We start from the raw sequence: 15,847 nt of genomic DNA, 5'->3' as shown, positions 1-15,847 counted from the left end.
ACTCCAGAGGAAGGAAGGGGCTGGGGACTGGGCTTTTCCTAAAAAGACTTTATTTCCAGATGCAACTTTCCAGCAAGCAAATAAATATAATGAGGAGGAGGGGGAAGGATTGCTATAAATTAGAAAAAAAGCCTGGGGCAGGGAGGAAGGGTGGGGGAGGAGAGGTTGCAGGGACCCCCCGCCCCCCCCCCCCACTCTCTGCAGCCCCTCTTCTGCTTGGTCCAGGAGTCAAAAGGCACTGTGGTGGTGGGTCCTGCTGGCTTCCCTCCAAGCTGATGGGCCTCAGGCACCCACTGTGGCCTGAGCTCACAGGTCAGTCACCTTGTTCTCCACCAGGGCAGCGATCTGCTGCAGGCGGCAGGCCAGCTGCATCTTCTGGCCCACAGGGTCCCCCTCCAGGGCATTGATGATCTGCCGGGGCAGAGGAGGGCACCCCGCATGAGCCCCCAGCCCTCTGCACACTGACCCAGTGCTATCCAGCCCTGCTTATATCTCAGCAGGGCTGCCCTGGGCCTCCCTGGGGAATCTAAACAGAAACCAGCCCAGCCAGTGTGGCTCAGTGGTTGAGCGTCAACCTATGAACCAGGAGGTCACGGTTCGATTCCTGGTCAGGGCACATGTTCGGGTTGCGGGCTCAATCCCCAGTGTGGAGTGTGTAGGAAGCAGCTGATCAATGATTCTCTCTCATCATTGATGTTTCTCTCTCTATCTCTGAAATCAATAAAAATATATTAAAACTAACTAAATAAATAAACAGAATCCAAGCCCCTTCCCAACCTGGGCCCTTCCTCCCATCTGCCTGCAGGGGTGGGCCTGGACACCTCCTCCACCCCCAGGGGTGTGCCCCTCCCCCCTAGAGCACCCTGACCTCACCTGGTCATAATACCTGTGGATGTGGTTATAGAGTTCTTGCAGGGCTTCCAGACAGTGGGGAGCAGAGGTGTAGTTCTGGGGGCAGCACATTGGGGAGGGTGTGAGTCCCCAGCCTGGGCCTCCAGCCCCAAGCCTCCCCCTAAACCCTGTCCCCCAACCGTGGAGAGGTGCATCCCTGGGCCATGCCTTACCCCCGAGAGCTCGGCCAGAGCTGAATTCATCTCCTGGTAGCTTGCTGGAGAGCTCTGGCGAATGTCAGAGTAGTATCTGGAGGAGGGGACACAGTTAGGGGCAGGCAGCTTCCACCCCCAGCCGTGCACCCTGACACCTACCTCTCCACCATCTGCTTGTAGCGAGGGATCTCCCGGGCGTAGAGCAGTTTGTTCACCGGGGAATCCTGCTCCAGATTGGGGGGAGGGGGGGTGAGTGGGGAGGTGGGGGAACTCTGGCCCTGTCACCCTGACCACACCACCAATGCCCCTCCCCCTGGTCCCCCACTATGCGCCATCCCTCCCAGCCCCACCCAGGGCTCTGCACCCACCCGCCATGGGCGGGCTCTGCTCTCACCCGGCCCACTTTGTGGTCTGAGACTGTACAGGAGTCGATGAAGGTCTGGGCGATGACGGCAAGAATGGCATCCACGTTGTCTGACACCCGTACGTCAAAGATGAGCTGTGGGTTCTTCAGCGTGTTCACCCAGAATCGTAGCAGCAGGCTGGAGACACAGGCCAGCCGTGGGTGTGAGGCGTGGCTAGCCCAGCACACCTCACCAGCCTGGGCCCGGCCCTGGGCTCCCTGGGGAGCGGTCCCGTGAATCCATGCTGGGGGTGGCCAGAAATCGAGCCGCATGCCTCCAAGCCTGGCTTCCTGTTCAGGTCCCACTGCCCTCATCATGGCGATGTCCTTGTCCCTCTGGGATGCCATGTCCCATCTGCACGGAATGGGGGGCAGCAGGCCAGGTACCTGTTAGTCTTCCAGATGTGCAAGGTCTCTGGGTCCTCGATGCCATGCTTCTCTGCCAGCTCATCCAGGAAGTCGAATAGGTACTTGACAGCGATGGGCACGGGCCGGTTCACGCTCAGGATGGCCTGGAAGGTGTCATCCACGAACTTCTGCAGTGTGCCCTGGAAGGCAGGGGAGCAGGCTACATCAGTGGGCGTGGGGCCGACCCTCAGCCTCTCAGGAGCATGCGTGCTCCCCACCTCAGTCAGGGGCCCCTGGGTGAGCCTTCCTGTCACTTGGCTCCCCCGGAGCCCAGCTCCCCCAGAGCCCAGCTCCCAGCTGCACTGACCTTCATGGAGAGCAGGCGGGTGAGGTAGATTTCCGGGATGGCTTTGGCCCGTGCCCGCTCCCGATCCCGCTCCCGCAGGCTGCTGCGCCGAACTTTGTTCCCGTCTGGCTCCTCGGTGCCTTTCACCAGGTGCCAGAGGCGGACCCCACCTTCCTCGCCGTCCTCCAGCATGGGGGTGTCTGGGGATGCATGTGCCGGCCTCAGTCCTATGCCCTGCTGCCCACCCCACCCCACTTGGCAAGGTGGTAGAGGCTGGGAGGAGCCCATGGAAGCAGTGGGTAATGATGTGGAAAGGAGGGTGGCCGCCCAGGGGCTTGTTCAGCCCGACACCCCATAGCCCTGGAGCTCCCTGACCGGGACACACCGCTGCCCTCATCTGCCCCAGGCCCTTTGCTCAGCCTGGAGCTTTGGCTGGCCCGCTGGCAAGGGGTGGGGAGCCCCAGGTGACAGCATGGCCGGGACTCCTGCCTGGCCGCCTCAAGCTCCCGGGGACAGATGTGCACATCTGGGTTTCGGGACTCACTCTCCCCGGAGGAGCAGCTCTGGGCCAGGCTCTGGGAGACGGCGCCTCCATTGTGCAGCTGGGGGATGAGCCTCACTGTGGCCCCATCTGGGACCTTGTAGTGCTGGAGGGTGTTGAGTCTCTTCCAGTGATTCTGGGTTACTGAGGTCAGGTCCTCATCCGACAGGGTTAGGTGACCAGCCAGGCCCGAGCGCCACTCTGGGGGGATCCAGGGAAGCCAATTAGCCTGCAGCCCGTCCCCCAAGTCTGCCATTTAGGGCAAGGCAGAGCTGAGCCTCTATGGGTGCCCCAGGAGGGGAGGGCAGTTGGGCTCTCTCACCGAGGTCTAGGGTGTGCACGGAGGGCCTCTGGGAGAACGGGGTACCCTTGTAGACTTGCTCCAACACCTTCTCCTTGACCTGCGTGATGGTGTCTGTGTCGAGCACCCGGGCTGGCACGTGCTGCGCTGAGCTGCTCCCTGAGGCCCCACCGGCCCCAGGGCCCACCAGCACCATCAATGTTAGCGGCCGGAAGTCCATGTCCTCCCGAAGCAGGCGACTGTCATTCAGGGTCCTTTTAGCCTTGCCTGTCACGGCGTCCACAGGACCCTTATCCACCTGGTACTGGATGGCCCGCAGGAGCATATACAGCGGCTCACCAGCCACCTCCTGCAACCGTTAGGACGGGCCAGCATCAGTGGGTTGTGGGAAGTGCAGAGGGCTTGGGGGTGCGGAGGGGTAGCCAGCTGCACAGAGTGAGGGCGGATCATGACAGCTGGCCTCTGCCTCACATCCAGCCCCGGGGGGTGCAGGGGTGGGGGAAAGATCAAAGCCCTTCCCTTTCCATCCCCCCATTGGGCCCTGAGGGAATTTGGGTGCAGGTTAGTGAGGCAACAGTCCCTCAGTGGAGCAAGGGGAGAGGTGCGGTCCAGGGCGCCCCTCACCCTCAGGAAGGTGTAGAGACAGATGGACAGCCAGTTAGTGAGCAGCTTCTCCACCATGGTCTCCGTCCTGCGGGGAGCAGGCCTCGGGTTAGAGACGGTGCTGCAGGGCCATGTCCCTGGGCTCAGGCGGCACCGGAGGCAACGCAAAGCTTTTCACCTGTCACCCTCTGTGTCCGTCTCCTTCCCTACCAGTGGCTTTGGTCCTAGCCCAGCTCTGGCCCCACCCACCGCCTGGGTGTTCCTGGCCCCGCCCACCCCAGGACGGAGCAAAGGGGAAAGGGGACGGGGAGCCACCATCCCTGCTGCCAGGATCAAGGTCAGGCCAAAGCCAACCTTCGAAGCATGAGCTTGGGGTTCTTGTGCACGTAATGGGCGGCTAAGTCACCAAGCAGCGTCTTCATGATGTCAGTCAGGTACTCCAGCTTGCCGTGCAGCGCCAGGGACAGCAGCGAAGCCACGTGGCAGCGGTCCCGCTGGGAGAAGCTGGGCTGCTCCTCCAGCGTGTGGATGAGCTGGGTGGTGGCAGGGAAGCTGCTGCTCACTCTGCGAAGCCCCTCACCCCGTGCGTCCTCCCACCCCCACCGTTGTGCCTGCACCTGCCACCCAGCCCAGCCTGTGCCCAGCCCTCCCACCTCCTTGCCCCCCACCCCCCATGAGACCCCCTTCCCGTCCACGTGGCCCTCACTGTGAGAAGAAAAAGCTTGCTGTTGAGCAGATTGGAGAGCTGCGTGAGACCCTGGCGCACGGGGACACGGTGGCCCTCTTCCCCAGGCCCTTCGAACATGGGCTGCAGCGGGCAGCCGCCGTGCCCCGGGAAGAAGACACGCTCGGTGTAGGTGCGGTAGTCCAGGAAGGGGATCCCGCTGGTCTCCAGGTCGCTGCTGAGGTCAGTCATCTCGGTCATCAGGTCTGCAGACCGGGAGCCACCAAGGTGTGGGCTCAGGCCCGAGTGGGCCCTCTGCCCCCTCCCCACCGCCCTCTCCTCACCTGTGAATTCCTTGCGGCACTGGTCGCCCACACCAATCTCCAGGTTCTCCAGCTGCACCAGAACCTTCTGATAGTCACGCAGGGCCTGCTTGCTCTTGTGCCTGCAGTCCAGGGACCAGGTGTTAGCCACAGACCCAGGCCTGCCTGCACAGAGGCCACCAGGCCAGGAGAGCTGCCTGCTGGGAGGCCTGCCATGGGGCGCCCTTTCCCAAAGTGAAGAAGGAGCCCGGCCAGTGTGGCTCAGTGGTTGAACATCGACCTATGAACCAGGAGGTTGCAGTACAATTCCTGGTCAGGGCACATGCCCGGGTTGCGGGCTCGATCCCCAGTGGGGGCGTGCAGGAGGCAGCCGATCAATGATTCTCTCATCATTGATGTTTCTCTCTCTTTTTCTATCTCTCCCTCTCCCTTCCTCTCTGAAATCAATACAAATATATTTAAAACAAAGTGAAGAGGGAAGTTCATGCATGTGCGCACGGGGGTGCGGGGTGGGGGGTGGGGAGTCCTCACCTGTACATGAGAGTCAGGAGTAGCACAGCGGCCGTCAGCACAGCAGCGCCTATGCCCAAGCCGATCTGGGCCTCCACGGGGAAGGCAGGCGGTGCAGGCTCAGCCTCATACTGCACGGGGCCCAGGGCCAGCCGCAGGTTGCCCATCTGTACCTGGGGTGGCGGTGAGGTGGGGGGGCAGGCTCCTGAGCGTGGGCCTTTATTGCTCCACTGGCCATCTGCCCCTGCACCCGGGGCCCAGCCTTACCACAAACTGCGGCAGCGCACTGGAGCCATTGGCAGGCTGTGGGACCCGCGGGGGTGGCTCACAGTACAGGTGGGTGAGGGTGAGCGTCTTGACCAGGCACTCGCCATCGCCAATGTGCACGCGCACCTCCTCCTTGCTGATCCCCAAGTTGAGGCCTTCACCCTGGGAGACAGACCAGGGGCCTGAGCCAGGCTTCCCCGCCCCGCCCACAGCCCCCTGTGCAGCAATGGTAGCAGAAGCCCTCACCTCCACATCTAGGACGTTGCCTGGCTTGAGGCGGGCAGGCCCTTTGCGGCTGAGGGGGGCCAGCCGGGGGTTGGGCTGGTACAGAAAGTCCTGGCCCCCACTGGCGTTGGCAAAGTCCACGAGCACGTTGTCTAGGGAGAAGAAGACGCGCTGGGGGCGTGCATCGTCTGGCACAGCGGGGCTCTGGCACAGGAGGAGGCTGGAGGAGTTGATGGAGCAGACGGTGGAGCACTGTGGGGCCAGGAAAAGGTGGAATGAGCTGGGGCTTCCCCGCTCACTCCCAGGAACAGGGTGACCTGCCCTGCTCCCCTTCACTGGGCACCGCCCCACTGGCAGCCCCAATGATTGCTGGTGGGGGCTCACCTGCAGCAAACCCCCCTCAAGCTGGACACAAGCCTGCGGGGGTTCAGCAGGGGCCCCACAGCCCCTCCTGAGGTCCTGGGGCTGGGTCCCTGTAGCCTGCGCCTCTGCCGTGGACTCCAGCCACACGGACAGCAGGGGCCGCCGCACCACGTCCAGATCCTGGCCCCTGACTCGGATCAGCCGCCCGCCCCTGTGCCAGGATAGTAGTCAGCAGGGGTGGGGGCAGCGGGCAGCCCAGCTCAGCCTTGCCTCCCCACCTCTGGGCCTCCCGGGAAGGACACACAGTTTGCCCTGGTGGCCCAGGTCCTCACCCTCGGAAGCTGACGCTGGGCTCTGCAGCCGTGAGCTGGGGGTTGGCTGTGTAGCGGAAAGGGCTGGCTCCCAGTGTGCGCTGGGCCTGGCCAAAGACCACACGAACCACAGCTTCTCCTGGGCCGGCCTGGGGCATGGTGTGGCACACAATGGCCTCAGGACACACTGGCTCCTGGCTGCAGGGGGGAGGGGTCTGGCATCTTGGACTCTAGCTTCAGCCTGGCCACCCCACAAAAGCCCCGCTTTGCCTCCCTCTAGGGCAGAGCCCACCAAGGTGGTCACAGTGACCATTCTCTTGGACTTCCTTTTTTCCTTTTTTTTAAAAAATATATTTTATTGATTTTTTACAGAGAGGAAGGGAGAGAGATAGAGAGTTAGAAACATTGATGAGAAAGAAACATCGATCAGCTGCCTCCTGCACATCTCCTACTGGGGATATGCCCGCAACCCAGGTACATGCCCTGGACCGGAATCGAACCTGGGACCCTTCAGTCCGCAAGCCGACACTCTATCCACTGAGCCAAACCGGTTTCGGCCTTTTTTCCTTTTTAAAATATATATATTTTAATTGATTTCAGAGAGGAAGAGAGAAGGAGAGAGAGATAGAAACATCAGTGATGAGAAAGTCACGGATCGGCTGCCTCCTGCACACCCCACACTGGGGATCGAGCCCGCATCCGGGCATGTGCCCTGACCTGGAATCCAGCCATGACCTCCTGGTTCATAGGTCGACACTCAACTGCTGAGCCACACTGGCCAGGCTTCTCTTGAACTTTCATGGGGGTCTTGGGGAGCCCTGAGTCCACCCCCGGTGCTGTACAAAAGGGGTCACTGAGGCCCACAAGGAATGTCCCCAGCTGACAGCAGCCTGGCCAGAATGGGGAGGAGAGAGATACTCACATAGGACAGGATTGGCTGCCCACAAAGGCACTGACGTTGCCTCCTGTCTGGAGGTGTTGCCCATGGATGGTGAGCTGGGTGCCCCCTGCCTGGGGACCTCTCTGGGGACTCAGGCTCAGCAGGATGGGGTCCTGGGGGACAGGGCAGGCTGGGGCAGGCATGGTAGACCAGCAGGCATGGCAGCCCGTCCTGGCGCTTCCTTGCCTCAGCTCCAGTCCCCAGAGCTCTTGGGCTGTGAGGTGCTGGCCCATTTTTCAGCTCTGTCTCCTGGGCTACAGCCGACAGCACCCACCTGAAAAGCCCTACGCTCAGCTTCAGTAGCCCCATAGCTCTCATCTCAGCCGCCTTGCCCCATGGGGAGGGAGGGGTCTTTTCTCATTGTGTCTGCTCCTCCCAGAAGGCCTCCTCTGCCATGCTTGCACCACCCAGGCCCGCCCTGAGCGGTAAACCCTGAGATCCAATTGCCTCCTTTGGATACTGCATGTGCCAAGCAGGTGCTAACCCAATGCTAACCTGCCCCTGCCCCTGCCCCTCACTGCCCCTGCCCTGGGCTTCTTGGCTCACTAAATGGCCCCCGCAGGTGCCCAAGGCTCAGGCTAACACCTGAGGGCGTCCCTGCCCTCCCTACCCCCCTGTCCGAGGCAGCCAGGCCTGCAGCAAGTCCCAACAGCTCTGAGCCCCACACTGGCCCACCCACCCTCCGTTCTAATTGCTTCTGCTGCCCGCCTTTCTCCTGGACAGCTGCTGCCAGCAGTGTCCGCACTGTGGCGCCACTGTCCCAGCCCGTCCTCCACTCAGATCATGTAGCTTCCCTACTGGACAGGTGGCAACACTCCCGGCTACCCTGAGGTCAAGTTTGAAATCCTCACCTGGGTGTCCCTGCCTTTCTGTCCCTCCCTCCTACTTCCTCTGCATGGGGACCAACTCAGGCTGGGCACTGACCTGGTAGGTGAAGTGTTGGGTGGAGATGCCTGGTGGCCGACTTTTAATGGCCACTTGGATTGGCCCTGTGGTGCCTTTGGGGGCCGGAGATGTCACACACACAATCCTGGGGAGCAGAGGCCCGGTAGATGCTCAGGGCCCTTATGCGCTGGGCCCTTCCCTGGCGGGAGCTGTGAACCACCCACCAGCCACTCCCTGAGGCCTACCCCCTCCACCCCTCTCACTGCCAGCTGCCCCCTCCCTTGGCACATCTGACCCAGACCCTCATTTCTTGGCTGCAAGCCACCCTTATCTCTGGGTGGCTAGTCCCGGAGGGCCTCACCGGGCAGAGGTGCGGTAGAGAGCAGGGTCAGGGTTGCAGGGCTGGCCGGCCACGCTCACGGCATCCTGCACGTCCGCAAAGTCCCGGCCCAGGTTGGAGCCCAGGATGGTGAGGGCCAAGCCGCCCTCAGGGGGGCCAGTCAGGGGCTCGATCTGCAGCAAGGAAGGTGGCCATGGGATCCCCAAAGCCACACCTGCTCTGCAGTGGGGCGTGCCTGACCAGCTGGCCAGCCGGAGGCAGCTCCTTTGACCTGGGTGAGGCTAGGACAGTGAGGGGCACGGCAAGGCAGATGGGGCTGGGGTGGGGGAGAAGGAGAGGGACTGGGTCATTGGGGAGGAGTTGGGGGTGGAGATCAGGGCTGGGGCTGGGGGGCTGACCATGTCGATGGTGGGTGTTGGACACAGCAGCTCCACGGCCCCAGGTGGGCACAGTGGCCCATAGAGACAGGCAGGCTGGCCGTGGCTGCACCACAGGCAGCCCAGGCTCCCGTTGGCTGCCTGGCAGTGGCTGCAGTCGGGGTGGCCCACGGCACAGTCGTAGAGAGTCACTGGGGAAGGTCAGGCAGCACACTGAGACGCCTCCCCTCTGCCGCACACCCTGCCCGGCCTGCCCTGCCGCCCCCAAACTCACCATGAAGAGGACGGGCATTGTCCAGCCGCTGGCCCTCGCCCCGGGTGACGTAGATGGGCACCGGGAGCTCCCGCTGGGCCATGGGGGGGTGGAACTGTGGGTGGAGGGTGGGTCAGGCCTAGCCCAACTCAGGACACCCCTGGCCCTTGCCTCCTCCGGGACACTCCTCCCAGAATGGGTGCCATTGTTCAGTGCCCACATCTCCCACCAGACAGCAAGCCTGGGGCAGAGGCTGTGGGCACGGTGTTCCTGCTCCACAGAGCAGGCCTCGTGACAAAGGGATGTAGAGCGTGAGCCTCTGAAGGGCTGGGGCGAGCTGGGAGGAAGGGAGTTTGGGGCATCTGAGGGCTGCAGGAGGCGTCCAATGGCAGGCGAGGCTGCGGACGGCTGCTCACCTGCTGGGCCTGGCAGTAGACGAGGCCCGCATCGCCAGTCATCTCTTCCAGGGAGGCTGGCAGCCTCCGTAGTTCTCCGGGCAGCTCCAGCCAGCAGTGGTAGGAGGCAGGCAGGCCCTGGGGGTAGACACTGTCAGGACCCTGGACATGGTCAGCCACCTCCCACTCTGTCCCCATTCCCAGCCCACCGGGCCGCTTACTCGGAAATGCTGAAGGTTCCGAACTCGCAGGGCCAAGCGGCTCTCCCAGCCCACAGGCACCAGGAGGGGACTTGCTAGGCCCTCAACCTGAGGACAAACCCCTGGGCCACGCATCTGGACATCCACCTGGGGAAAGAAGATCCATCAGCCCTTCCGAAGTTCAGGGGCCTGGGCAGGGCACAGGTTGAGGTGGGTCTGCAGTGGCAGTAAAGGCCGAGGCCCACACACGCAGCCCTGCAGCCATTGCAGGGAGAGGTTGAGCAGCGAAGGAGAGCCCAACAGGCAGGGCCCACCTACCTCCTGGGTGCTATAGATGGTCCTCTCGCCCTCTGGGCAGTGCTCTCCGTACACACAGCGGCTGCTCTGGGGGCACCAGTGGCATCGCCAGAGGCTGCTCACACAAGCACGGCACCTGGAGAGGCAGGGGGCTGCTCAGGCTGGGCACTATCTCGGTCGCCACCCTTACCCGGCAGCCAGGCCTAGCACTCACGGGGCAGCCACCTCCAAGGCATGGACAGCACTGCAGTCATAGAAGGAGAAGTTGGTGACAGCTATGGCCACATCCTCAAACATCAAGGCCAGGGACAAGGTGATGTGGTCTAGGAGGGGATGGTGGTAGCAGAATAGGTCATGTGGCTCTGCCCCCTCCAGCTCCTGCCCCGACCACCCAGCCCAGGGACCCCTCACCTGTGCCTGGAGGGTTAAGTGGCAGCTGGTCTTGGGGAGGGGTGACACAGGCCACGTGGGGCCCTTCCACTTGAGCCAAGCTGTCGTAGTCTCCAAAGGCACAATGGAAGTATTCATCCATAGCCAGGGTGGGCAGCCGGGGGACAGACAAGGTGACCTGGGGCATGTGCAAGGAAAACAGAGCAGGCAAGGGCTTCTTGGGGGGGGGGGGGGCAACTCGCCGAGGGAGATGGAGCCAGAGTGTAGCGAATGGGAGCAGAGGCAGTAAGAGAGGAGGACGGGGTGGTGGTGGGTGCAGCCTGGGGGCATCCCTCACAGGCAGGTGGTACAGGAGCCTCACCTGGCCCTCCTCCTGGCGGGGGTGATGGGCCGGCAGCAAGCTCTGGACATGCAGGCAGCGACTGTCCTCCTCATAGCTCCACAGCCACTGGTTGGGCTGGGCTGCCCTCGCACATTGGCCCTTGCGGGTACACCTGCAGGCCAGGGCCCACTGGGTCACCGCGTGGGTCTCAGGCTATTTGGATGATTGGCCACAAGGGGGTTGAAAGGATGGCCCAGCTGGAGCGCAGTAAGCAGGGGAGATGAACATCACTGTGCTCACAGAGGAAGGGGCCAAGCACCAGGGCTCGGTGGTCAATGCATGGGCTTTGGCCTTGACAGTAAGAGGGGGCCGTGCTGCAGAGGGAAGGCGCACGCATCTGGCTTAGGGGTGCCGTAGGGATTCCTGGGGCTGCCATGCAGAGCATGGGCTGGAGGGGACACCTGGGAGAGGGGACAGAGGCCTGGCCCAGGGTAGAGGTGGGGGAATGAGAAGTGAGCAGGTTTGGCCGTGGTGGGAAGGGGCTGCCGAGCAAAGTCTTGGTTTGGTAGGATGGGACAGGATGGAGGAACTCAGCAGCGACCTGAGTCTTTTTTATTTTTTAATATATTTTATTGATTTCAGAGAGGAAGGGAGAGGGAGAGAGAGCTAGAGACATCGATGAGGAGAGAGAATCATTAATCAGCTGCCTCCTGCACGCCCCACACTGAGGATCGAGCCCACAACCCGGGCATGTGCCCTGACAGGGAATCTAACAGTGACCTCCTTGGTCAATGCTCAAACACTGAGCCACACCGGGCGCAGCCCGAGTTTTTACCACAGGGAGCCAAACTGGCCTCCTGGCATGCCCAGAGCTGCTTCCAGGTGTGGCCTCCCAGCATGCACCACCTGTCAGCCCAAACCTGGGCGTAGGTGCTGCACTCACCTGCCCTGGAGGATGCACCAGCCACACAGCGGGTCCCGGGCCTGGAGGCAGCTGGTGCAGTCGGGGAGCTGGGGGCAGGCCGCCACGGGTACCCGGTCTACCTGGATGGGCAGTAGGGATAGAAACAGTGGGTGCGGGCACTCAGGCCTCATGTACCCAGACCCCTGGGCCAGCCCTCACCTGCTGGGCAGTCAGGACGTAGAGGTGGCTGCTGCTGTTGTCCACAAGCAGGTCGGGGCTGATCGCTGAGCCTGGAGGCCCCACTTGCTGGGAGTGGTACACCTGGCTTTGGGAGCCATTGAGAAAGACCTGGGGGATGACAAGGACAGGGCTGGGCCAGACCGCTGAGCCAAGGCCCCCTCTCAGATGGCCCCAGGCCAACTGTTCAGGGCATGTGCTCTTTTCCAGACTGGGGATCCCAGGCCACAGAGGGTGGGGAAGGCCCATGGGCGTCCATTCTGCCCATGTTGCCTCCTCCATTCAGCATCACCCAGCTAGGGTGGCAGACCCACCCTGGGTGAGGCCCTTGGGCACCAGGGGCCGGAAGACAGCTGTGGGGAGGCAAACAGGTCACAAGAAGGCAAGAGTTTGCCTCGGAGAGACTTCTGGGGCTAGGCTGGCTCTAAGGGCCAGGCACTGCCCACCCTGCCTCCATGCCACCCTCATCCACCTTGGCTGTTAGCTCCCACTATTGGCTGGAGAAGTTGGGGTTGCCTAGGAGACACCTGGAACGTCATCCTAGGTGATGTCTCTGGGCGCCAGGCAGCCAGCAGGTGGCACCCGGCCAGCCAGGACACAAGCTGAGGCGGAGGGTACCTGGGGCTGCCCTGAGCCGCTGCAGGGCCTGGCCCGGCAGTGTTAAGACCGTAGGGCCAGGAGGCTGGCGATGACAGGCCCTCACCTTATGCAGCTGGCCCTGGGTGTCCCCCAGGAAGGCTACCATGTGCCCATCTGCCTGGAGGGCTGCGATGGCGCTGATGGGCTGCCCGAGGTGCAGCAGAGGCCTGGCCTCCAGGGGCTGGCGGCCAGCGATGGGGCTGGGGGTGTGCTCATCACCACAGGGGTACGACTCAGGGGAGTCCTGGACAGGCGGGGAGGGCAAAATCAGTTCTCAGAAATGGCAGAAGATACTTCCCCAGGCCCAGAGCTAGTCAGAGGAGGATAGCCAGGTGGCCAGTGAGGAGAGCAAGGCAGGATAGAAGGTAGGGCCAGGGAGCCCCATAGTAAGACCAAACCCGCTGCAGAGAGGGAGAAAGACAGACCAGCTGGGAGACTTGGAGACCAAGCCGGCCCCTTTATGACATCCTCTAACCAAGAGGCCATGGGTCATTGTCACTTGAGAGTGTCCAGCTGCCTGGGGCTCAGGACTACATATAGCAGCCCCTGCCCTGGGCTGAGAGATGCCGCAGGACCACGAGGGACAGGGACAGAGAGGCAGGCGAGGCCAGATGAGGCAGCGAGAGAAGACCAGAGCCGCCACCAAAAGACAGTGGGCAAAGCCTGAGGTGAGAGGACAAGTGTGGGGCCCAGGCCCAGCCACTTACAGGGGGCAGGGTGACGCAGCGTGAAGTGACGCCATACTCCACGGTGGCTTCCTCCGTGCCGCTGGGGCCCCGGCCGCCTGCTGTGTAGCAAAGGCGCCGGGCCTGCTCCATGCTGCCGTCCAGCTCTGCCAGGGGGAAGGCGCACAGGGCCGCCTGTGTCCCCTTTGGGCCTGCGGCAAAGGCCCCCAGCAAGGTGCCCGGGGCGAGGAAGGCAGCCTGGATGAGGCCCTGACCATGGCAGTGGAGGGGCACCTCCACATAGGAGTAAAGATTGGCATCACCCAGGCAGACTCGGGCAACATAGGAGCGATAGTCGGCCTGTGCCCGGGCCCCACGACGGCGGAAGACGAAGTAGGCGGAGCGGGTGTTGGCAAAGGCCGCCACGTAGCTGTTGTTGTAGTCAGACAAGTCTCCCACCACGAGACGGCCCAGGCCCTCGCTGGAGAAGGGCTGCGGCCCAGCCAGTTGGCGGACAGTCAGGGGCGGTACCCCTCCTGACAGCTTGCCCGCCAGGCCTCTGGCCACCAGCAGGAGGTCCCGGCCTGGTGCAGGCACCACCAGGCCCACTGTGGCCACTCCTGGGGCATTGGCGGCCACAAACTGCCCATCACCTGGGTCCTCGGCCTGATACAGAAGCTGGGACACGTCCTCAAGGCGCCGCTTCTCGCACACGCCCTGCCGCACCTGCCCGCAGGCCACCAGCTCCTGGGCCCGGCTGCTCACGAGTAGCAGCTGGTTGGCGTTATCAGCGAGCTGGGCCTGCGGGCACTCAGCCGGGTCACGGAAAGGCACGCAGTCGGGGCTGTCGAAGATGGGGCCGGTGACAGCCACAGCCTCAAGCTGTAATTCCGGGCTGAGCTGGAAGAGGCGGTTCACCGCCCCCACGTAGACTGTGCCCCGGCCGGGTGCCAGTGCCAAGTGGTTGAAGGTAGTGTTGAGTGCGGAGAAGCGATGGGCCTGAGTCGGGGGCAGCGGCGGGCACAGCAGCAACAGCACGAGCAGGAGGTGGGGGCCGAAGGGAGACCAGGGAGCCATCACCGGGGCCTGGGGGAGAGCCGAGCACCTGAGGCCCAGTGGGAAGGGAGCACTGCCTCCCCACCCCTGGTCGGCATGAGTCAGGGCGGTGAGGGGGACAGAGGAAGAGGGGGTAGAGAAAGAGCACCAGAGGCAGAGAGGAGGAGCCATAAAGCAGGGACAAAGAAAGAGAACAGAGAGAAGCAAAGAGAAGAGACAGGCCGGTTGGCATGGCTCAGTGGTTGAGCATCGACCTACGAACCAGGAGGTCACGGTTCGATTCCTGGTCAGGGCGCATGCCCGGGTTGCGGGCTCGATCCCCAGTGTGGGTGTGCAGGAGACAACCGATCAACGATGCTCTCTCATCATTGATGTTTCTATCTCTCTCTCCATCTCCGTTCCTCTCTGAAATCAATAAAAGATTTTAAAAGAAGAGAGAGAGCAGAGAGAGACATGGAGACAGAGAGAGAAGGAGTCAGAAAGGGGGCAGAGAGAGGACAGAAAGAGTGACAAAGAGAATATCCAAGAGATGGGGGGGGGGTCACATACATGCACAAGGAAAGAATTCTTTCATCTTCTACTTTAAATGTATGTGTTTAGATTGTTGAAGGGGGACAGATCCTGAAAAGCCACAAGACCACAAATAGGACACAGTGACAGAGGGGGCTGTGACACAGAAAGGAAAGGCCATGGAGAGGAGGACAGGGCAGAGGGGGTGTTGATGGGGAGAGAGGCATGAAGCAGAGGTGTGGGAGCACCCAGAAGAGGGGGAAAGGGAGCAGGAGCCCACAGACAGGAGGATGTGGGCGAAGGAACACTGGTGGAAGCCACATCGTGGGGGATCCTGTGCCCACCATCCAGACAAGAGAAGTGGCATGGGGGCAAGAGGTGGGAGGGTTGGCAAGAGCAGGGAGACCCCGTCAGGGACAGGAAACTGGCCCTGGGTCAGTGGCAAAGAGGGACCTTTACGAGCACGGAGAGGGAGTGCTGTAGAGAGGAGAACGAGCCAGGGAGAAACTGAGGCAGTTGGAGGGATGCAGGCCGAGACACCACCCCAGATCTCCCCAAAGATGGCAAGGAGGGGGGGGCAAGCCAGGGCCAATGAGAAGAGGGTCATGCCACAGAGGGCTAGGGGGTGGTCAGGGCAGAGGCTGGGGAGAGCTGGGCCTGGGGGAGGTGAGGAGAAGTCACCAAGAGACAACATGGGTACAGGAGATCTGTCCCCTGCTCCATGGGCCCCAGCGGCCAGGGCCCATTGGGGCCTGGCACCACGAGTGTGGATGTGGAGGGGGACAGAGAAAAGGGGGGAGCGAGAAGAAGACAGCCAGGAAGAGAGCTTGAGTGAGGAGAGGGTAGTGGGGAGGAAGGCCGAAGAGCTTGAAGGGAGCCCCACACCGAGAAGCCATAGGCGCAGCTCCTCACCCATTTGGAGCCATTTGGACCCCAGACTGGAAGTAGCTCCCACGGGCCTGGTGGGGGCGTGAGCCTGAGCCCTGCCTCCCGGTGGGGGGCCATTAGCAGCAGCCCCTGCCCAACAGCCCTAGCGGCTGCCTCGGTGGCCAGGCAAGAGAGACAGAGAGAGATGCCAACAGGGCAGAGCCTGTGGGCCTTGGCGGACTCTCGCTCCACCCTCCTCCTGACCCCAAGCCCAGAGCCACAGAGAAGGGGACAGAGCTGGCTCCCAAGCTGAGCCCGG

General features: G+C 62.6%; 1 protein-coding gene across 1 annotated transcript; it reads right to left on the bottom strand.

Moving 5' to 3' along the window:
- Positions 1 to 29: 29 nt before the first annotated feature.
- Positions 30 to 14,178, bottom strand: PLXNB3 (plexin B3). Its single transcript, XM_081081447.1, has 33 exons — positions 13,138 to 14,178; positions 12,495 to 12,674; positions 11,774 to 11,902; positions 11,594 to 11,694; positions 10,690 to 10,822; positions 10,350 to 10,506; positions 10,153 to 10,261; positions 9,960 to 10,074; positions 9,663 to 9,788; positions 9,463 to 9,579; positions 9,068 to 9,161; positions 8,815 to 8,984; positions 8,438 to 8,589; positions 8,116 to 8,221; positions 7,174 to 7,304; positions 6,273 to 6,449; positions 5,962 to 6,151; positions 5,599 to 5,829; positions 5,353 to 5,514; positions 5,107 to 5,258; positions 4,597 to 4,697; positions 4,295 to 4,518; positions 3,943 to 4,121; positions 3,610 to 3,676; positions 3,007 to 3,334; positions 2,688 to 2,885; positions 2,165 to 2,343; positions 1,837 to 1,997; positions 1,441 to 1,588; positions 1,206 to 1,270; positions 1,065 to 1,140; positions 874 to 948; positions 30 to 411 (listed from the first exon to the last, which is right to left on the bottom strand). Exons 1-33 carry the CDS (start codon positions 14,170 to 14,172, stop codon positions 307 to 309), a joined length of 5,673 nt encoding a protein of 1,890 aa, XP_080937573.1. The 5' UTR covers positions 14,173 to 14,178; the 3' UTR covers positions 30 to 306.
- Positions 14,179 to 15,847: the final 1,669 nt, after the last annotated feature.

The sequence above is a fragment of the Myotis nattereri genome (genome assembly GCF_964212035.1).
Source record: "Myotis nattereri genome assembly, chromosome: X".
Lineage (NCBI taxonomy): Eukaryota > Metazoa > Chordata > Mammalia > Chiroptera > Vespertilionidae > Myotis > Myotis nattereri.
The sequence above is the reverse complement of the archived record's forward strand: the minus strand, read 5'-3'. Positions and strand labels throughout refer to the sequence as shown.